Here is a 7,496-nt window from a genome sequence, read left to right as displayed (position 1 = left end):
AATTATGAAAACCCAATCACAATTCCATCTCTGCAAATTGCAATTGAATCAATATAGTAACCTAGGGCAAAAGTAAAAATCCTCTCTTTCGATCAAAGATTCAACAATGATGTAAATTAAAAGCAAGGTTTCTTATTGATAATAAAATTCAAACAATTGTTCATAGGAAAGAATCAATGGTATTGTATATTCATAGGTTAACTACTACCTTAAACTCAACAAGAGGAATTTAGCTCTCCATAGACATGAAGAACACACAAGAATCAATGGAGGGATTCATCTTCTTCAACGGAATTTCTTCAATTGGTAAAGAATTGGCCTTCAATTGTTGCTCGTGACTGCAAACTCAGAATGCTCTCCTAATTTCGCTCACAAAAGATCTCCCCTTCACTTGGAAGCTAGGGCCTCTATTTATAAGTTTTGGGCTTTTAATGCCGAGGCCGCGGCGCAGCAACGGAAGTACGCGGCGCGATCAGAAACAGGGACTTTGGCGCGGCGCTGGCTAGAACTCCCGCGGCGCGGCTTTGTCAAACTTCATCTTTTTGCTTTGCCTTTGAGACTTCCAGCTTCCTTTCCTCTTCATGTTTTCCTAAAGCTTCAGTTCCGCTCTAAACCTGCATCAATAATACCCACAAGTGATTCGATTTGCTTTACACATGAACTGAACCTTTTCAGTTCAATTCTCATAACAAACCTATGGATCTATCACAATTTGCATTAGTTTAGACCAGAAATTACTTATATTAACACATGAATTTACCATTAATTTACTCCTAACAACTAACTAATGGGCTTTTTCAGCAAGGCCCATTACAAAAGCCAACTTAATAAACAAGCTAACTTAACAAATTAGGGTTTAAACACTAAAACCTAATTTAACATGCTAACAACCCTAGCATCTTCGACATCTGCATGCTAGACCCATCTTTGACTACAGCATGCACACTTCGATACCAGCTTGTGAACAATCCTTCGACTTCATGCTTAACTCTGTCGAACTGTCGAACCAAGAAGCTACCCTTCGACAATACTAGAGTTCGATCCAATATCTCACATACATGTTTTTAAATCAAATAAATTTCCTCACATGTATTATCTATTTATTATTTATCTATGTACGATATTATTATAGGGATATCTCTATTTTTTTAAAGATAATATTTAATTTAATTAAAATAATTTTCCTAAAACATTACTATTTTTTAAATTAAATTAATATTTATATGATAGTAACAATTTTAAATTATATTTATTTATGGTGGTAAATTTTTTAGTACCTATAAAAATTTTTTTCAAGGCCAAAAAAATAATTTTATTAATTATAAGACATAAGTAATGCCACATAACCTATTACATCAAAATCTAAATTTAAGTTAAGTTGGATACCAAGTACTTTAATATAAATTATATTAAAATTTTATTAAATTTAAAATAAAATAAAATAAATATGTCATATAACAATGAATCATAGTGTTTGATTGGTTGAGATATCGATACCCAACTAAATATAAATACAAAGATTCCTAAATGTACAACGTTATTATTTAGAGCTATGCTTACTACCTATTTATTCACACCATAGCTTAAATATTAACAAAACAAAATTTCCTTGCACAGAGATCAAGATAAGACAAATAATTAAATAATAAAATGAATGCATTCTATGGATAATTATAGATGTAGTGTCAAAAAAATAGTGTCAACTTATCATTTCCCTATTATTATTTATAATGACGTTGTGTGAGTGCGAACTCAGTGGTCTCTTGCTGGCAAAATTCAAAAAGTCATGTGAAACCAATGACTTTATGACATTTGTTAGAACTACGCCTTATCCACTCATTCCGACTTTTACATTAACCAAAAAACACACTACTGTCGGCAAGTCTTCAGAGCGTGTTGCAGATCTAAATCATAAAGTTGAAAATAGAATTCTTCACCCTTATCATTACATTTTAGCTCCCAGAAAGAATTCTCATTTTGCAGCATTACATTTTAGCTGAATTCGCAACTCCATTATGGTTCTTTCTTTTCTTTACCGTCTGATTTCTCGTTGGATAGCTTCTGTTATGGCTTTTTTTCAACTCCAAACTAAGGAGCAACCACTGTCTTTGAAGCTTCTGGTAGACACAGATACTAACAAAGTTGTATTTGCTGAAGCAGATAAAGATTTTGTCGACATTCTCTGCAGTTTCTTAACATTTCCATTAGGTACCATTGCAAAACTTGTTCAGAAAAACTCAGAAATGGGTCCAATTACAATTGGCTGTCTCAACTCTCTCAATCAAAGTGTGGATAATCTTGGCTTGTTGACTAATTATAACTCATCCGAAGATTACTACCAATTTCTCAAAATTAACATTGATGATACTATGCCTACAAATTACTTCATGTGTTCCAGGTTTGATGAGTTTTATTATCAATGTTGTTATTTGAGCTTAGGCACCAAAAAGCATTATTGTGAATTTGGACATCCTTTGTCCCGTTTACTTTCCCTGTCATTACCCATGTTTCAATTTTGCTTGGGATTTGTCAAGTTTAATAGAAAATTTGTCATTAGCGATGATTTAATTGTGTTGCCACACTCCATGGATCACACCATCTTTGATCTCATCAAGAACTTTGGAATTAAAGACACAAGCTCGGTTAAAGAAATGACTGTCAATGTCACTAAAGAAAAGGTTTTGTTTCTTAGTAATTTATTAGTATCATGAATTCTTCAATTCATTTTTGAGTCTCTTATTGATTGGTACTAATATTCGGTAGGTATTGGATCTTTTAAAGTGCTCGTTTTTTTCCAAGACGTCTCTAACCGATGTGTTTTTAGGAGTGAAACCTCTTATTGACAGATCAAGGATTTTCTCTTGTGATGTTAAAGACATTATTGGTGGTGATATTCATATCTCTGTGAAGCTGGTTATAAGAAAATCAGATGATGTTATATTGTATGCTCAAGGGGGACAAGATTTAGCAGAGTTGATTATACGATTTCTGACATTTCCGTTGGGAGGAGTTTTACGCAGGTTACAAGGGAATAATTCTATGGGGAGTATTGATGGATTTTGCAAGAGCATAGCCGATTTAAATGAAGACGAGTATTTCATGTCCAAAAATGCAAAGAAAAGGCTTCTGGAGTTAAGTGTTATGCATTATTATTGTCATGTTCATGGTGATAGTACTCCCAATCAAAGAAAAGCTAAAGTCACACTTTACAAAAGTAATGAAGTTTGTAATGGTGTGCATAATCTATTTAAAATGAAATTGGTTAATACCATTACCACACCGGCTAAAGAACATCCTATAAGTTATATCAAGACACATGAAATGTATATGGTTACAGATGATCTGGTCGTAGAGCCGTTGTTGTCTCCAGTTTCATCTGTATTTTTACTTAACCGTTTCAAAACTTCTCTTAATGATTTGGAGGAAAAAGTTGTTACCATTGGCATCAAAGAGGTAACTATAAAATGTGAAATACACTACTTTATAGATTTTTCACCCTCACTATTTTGTGTTTGTGTTTGAAGTTTTCATTTGTTACTAGACTGATTATGTAGCAATCGTGTATCTCACGTTATTGTGACCCTGCAGAGTCTCAGCATATTTAAGGAAGCTTTAAACTCAACATCTGCTCTCACAAATGGTCTCCGCCACCTGTTAACCCAAGCTAAGAAGGAGAAATGAGAACGATTAAGTTTGTAACAGAAAACAACACTGCACCTTTCTATTTCGCGTTTATTTCAATTCATGCATTAATGTTTTAAAGACCTTGAATTAGTTCTGCAAGGTCTGTTTTTTTCTTTCCCTCTCCAGATAGAGATACATGCTACCAACTAACTCTCAATTATCAACAGCCAGTAAATTTTTCTGCATAACTATGAAATCAGATAGTGATTTCAAGGTTATACAATTAAGAAACAGAATTTGCAATAATTGTATACAATCAACAATGAAATCAGATAGTCCAAATCATGATTACAATGAAATCATTTTCCTCTTACTCATTTTAGGTAATGTGTTTTATCTACCATTCAAAATTCATAATATAGCCGATTCAACATAGTGAAGGATATGCCATTTATTGAAGCATAGTCTTATTGATGTAAAAAACATATTTTACTACATATTTCATAGAGACGCCTCAATCACTCACCCGATTCTTCACAGTCACCAACATTAGAACAAAAATTTCAACTTTGCCACTTCACTCTCCATCTTTTCCCCCACGGCATATTAAATGTGATGTATCAAAAGTTAGCACAAACTGATATGGATTTTTTTACCTCCATGCCACTAATATGAAATGATAATACCATAATGCCACAATGTGAAAATAAATTACCAATGTGCCACACTTTCAGTTCACGTCCGGCCAGGCCTTGGACGGACTGGAAGTAAAAAAATTTCACGTGTTTGGGTCCGGCCAGGGGTGGGCCGGACGCAAACTAGGCCCTTTATTTTTTTTTTTTTAATTGATTTAAATGATTATTAAAAGCTATAATTGATTTTATATTTTAAATAAAGATTAAAAAACCATAAAATTAAATAAAAAACATTAAAATATAATTAAAAAAATTTATTTGCCAATATTTATAAAAAACATTAAAATATAATAAATAACATTAAATATGAATAAAAAAAATTGTATTTCCATAAAATTGGGAGACATCGTACAATGACCTTCCACAATGGTTATTGGTAATGAAAACACATCTGCCTGGAATGGTAATAGACTTGGAAACATTACCTGCCTTTTCAAACGAAGGCAGCCAGTTGGGTGATAAGATGATATTCCATCGTCTATTTTGGGCTTTTCAACCATGCATCCATGGTTTTGCTTATTGCAAGCCAATTGTTCAAGTCGACGGAACATGGTTGTATGGAAGGTACAAAGGGACATTGTTGATGGCTGTTGCACAGGATGGGAATGGTAACATTTTTCCAATTGCTTTCGCTATTGTCGAGGGTGAAACCAAGGATGCTTGGAGTTTTTTCCTTCGCAATCTAAGAAGCCACGTGACACCCCAACCCAATCTATGCCTAATATCAGACAGACATCCATCGATTAAAAGTGCCTATGATGATCCTGCAAATGGATGGCAAAATCCTCCGTCTTCACATGTCTATTGCATTAGGCATATTGCGCAAAATTTTATGCGTGCGATTAGAGACAAGGAACTACGTAAAAAACTCGTCAACATGGGTAATAGTCTAATTGATCTTTGTGAAGTACATTTTTCAAATGATCTTTGTCGGTTTCTTGACTTGTTTATTATTTGTAACAGGATATGCATTGACGGAGTCAACATACAACTACTATAGGACTGAAATTCGTCAGACAAACAGAGATGCTTTGGAGTGGATTGAAAATATACCAAGGGAGAAGTGGACAAGGGCGTTTGATAGAGGGCAACGATGGGGACACATGACGACTAACCTTGCAGAAGCAATGAACTCTGTGCTAAAGGCAACCAGAAACCTGCCAATAGCGTCTTTGTTTTCGGCCACGTATTTTCGGATGGGAGCATTATTTGGTCAACGTGGACATGAATGGACAAAGAGGTTGACATCGGGCCAAACTTTTACAGACAAGTGTATCAAGGGGATGACTGAAGAAGTCAACAAAGCAAGCAGTCATAATGTTTATCAGTTTGACCGGGAAAGGTTCTATTTTATGGTGGCCGAAAGAATGAACCGCAACGACAGTCGACCAACTGGTACTTACGGTGTTGATCTGCGAAAAAGAACATGTGATTGCGGAAAATTTCAAGCGTTCCATTTGCCTTGCTCACATGTAATTGCAGCATGTGAAAGTATACGCCAAGACTACACCATTCACATACCTGACGTGTTCAAGATACAACATGTTTTTAAAGTCTACCAACAAAGCTTCCAGATCCTCCCACATCAAGACAATTGGCCGCAATATAGAGGAGCTACTCTTTGTCATGACGAAAATATGCGTAGGAAAAAAAGAGGTCGTCCAAACAGTACTAGGATTCGAACCGAAATGGACGACGTGGAAAAGGAAAAGAGAATGTGTGGGATATGCCGTGAAGTAGGCCATATCCGAAGTAAATGTCCATATGTAGCAGGCCCGTCCAATAGGCCTCGTTAATGTTTGCTTCAACTAGCTTTATGATTGTAATATAATGTCTTTTTAATTGAGTTTGCAACCATCAATGACTAAAACAACATTTCACATTAAACATAACTTAAACAACATTTCACATTACTAAAACAACATTCAATGACATCGAAATAAAGACAACCACAAATAAAACAACCACACAGGAAACAATTAAAATGACCTCACAGGAAACAAATAAAACATATTCTAAGAGATTACAACCATCAACACAATATCATGTGGTCCTAGCATCATCATAAGGACACCAGCGTCATTTTTCACGGCTCTCCAAGAACGAGTTACTACTCCGTTTGGGCCTTTCTCCGTGACCTGCCTTTCAATTTTCCTTATCTTTTCACCCTCGAGAATGTTATCGTCTAACCATCCGATCAAGTGCCTCTGCAGATGCTCGAAAGTTTGGGTGTTCCATAGTTTGATCTTCAACGGAGGCTTCGTTGCTGAAAAAATAATGTTGCATCTCTCCTCATAGGTGGAAACGTTGGAAGGGGTTCAGAAGACATCTCCAATAGTAATAGGCTAAATTACTCCCAAGATCCTTTAAGTTATTTAATTGTAATAGTTTAGTCCTTCAAATTTTTTTTGTAACAACTTGGTCCTTTTGGGTGATTTCTGCCTCCTTTTTCTCTCATTTTAAACATTTAGAAATGTTTATTGTTGTATTTTTGGTTGCATTTCATTATTTTTATACCATTCGATATAATTGCATCCACAATTAACATATTTTCTCTGTTAAAAAAGGATAACGGTGTGCACATTTGATAACATAAAGGACCTAATTGTAGCAAAAATAACATGAAGGACTAAACTGTTACAATTAAATAACTTAAAGGACTTTCAGAATAATTTAGCCATAGTAATACTAAACCTTCAATTGTAACTGGTGTGAGTGGAAATGTGGCTGTACAATCTTATTTATAGGCAAAAAAAAATAATAAAATATATGTCCTCGTCCATCTATTGGCCGAACTTAAACATGCTCGTCCATCTATTGGCCGAACCTACACATGTTCGTCCAACCCGTGTCTTACTCATATTATTAATAATTAAAATAGCATTTTTTTTAATTTTTTATTATATTTTATTATATTATAATGTTTTTTATTATACACAATTTTTTTATTCATATTTAATGTTATTTATTATATTTTAATGTTTTTTATAAATATTGGCAAATAAATTTTTTTAATTATATTTTAATGTTTTTTATTTAATTTTATGGTTTTTTAATCTTTATTTAAAATAAAAAATCAATTATAGCTTTTAATAATCATTTAAATCAATTAAAAAAAATAAATAAAGGGCCTAGTTTGCGTCTGGCCCACCCCTGGCCGGACCCAAACACGTGAAA

At 34.0% G+C, this 7,496-nt stretch overlaps 2 protein-coding genes across 2 annotated transcripts; both read left to right on the top strand.

Annotated features, from left to right (window-relative positions):
• The first annotated feature begins 1,801 nt into the window (after window positions 1–1,801).
• Window positions 1,802–4,538, top strand: LOC131611829 (uncharacterized). Its single transcript, XM_058883692.1, has 3 exons — window positions 1,802–2,678; window positions 2,764–3,453; window positions 3,589–4,538. Exons 1-3 carry the CDS (start codon window positions 2,016–2,018, stop codon window positions 3,679–3,681), a joined length of 1,446 nt encoding a protein of 481 aa, XP_058739675.1. The 5' UTR covers window positions 1,802–2,015; the 3' UTR covers window positions 3,682–4,538.
• Window positions 4,539–4,719: 181 nt separating this feature from the next.
• LOC131614064 (uncharacterized) lies at window positions 4,720–6,115 on the top strand. The gene is made up of 2 exons (XM_058885691.1): window positions 4,720–5,200; window positions 5,283–6,115. Exons 1-2 carry the CDS (start codon window positions 4,720–4,722, stop codon window positions 6,113–6,115), a joined length of 1,314 nt encoding a protein of 437 aa, XP_058741674.1.
• The last annotated feature ends 1,381 nt before the right edge of the window (window positions 6,116–7,496 follow it).

The sequence above is a fragment of the Vicia villosa genome, linkage group LG6, assembly GCF_029867415.1.
Source record: "Vicia villosa cultivar HV-30 ecotype Madison, WI linkage group LG6, Vvil1.0, whole genome shotgun sequence".
NCBI classification, from domain to species: domain Eukaryota; kingdom Viridiplantae; phylum Streptophyta; class Magnoliopsida; order Fabales; family Fabaceae; genus Vicia; species Vicia villosa.
This window is presented reverse-complemented; position numbering and strand designations above follow the sequence as displayed.

Bases quoted from the DNA above. Each gene is read 5' to 3' on its own strand.
- LOC131611829 (XM_058883692.1), top strand. From the start codon at position 2,016: ATGGTTCTTTCTTTTCTTTACCGTCTGATTTCTCGTTGGATAGCTTCT. The intron at 2,679-2,763 runs GTTTTGTTTCTT...AATATTCGGTAG, and splicing joins TCAATGTCACTAAAGAAAAG to GTATTGGATCTTTTAAAGTG. The intron at 3,454-3,588 runs GTAACTATAAAA...GTGACCCTGCAG, and splicing joins TTACCATTGGCATCAAAGAG to AGTCTCAGCATATTTAAGGA.
- LOC131614064 (XM_058885691.1), top strand. From the start codon at position 4,720: ATGGTAATAGACTTGGAAACATTACCTGCCTTTTCAAACGAAGGCAGC. The intron at 5,201-5,282 runs GTAATAGTCTAA...TATTTGTAACAG, and splicing joins TAAAAAACTCGTCAACATGG to GATATGCATTGACGGAGTCA.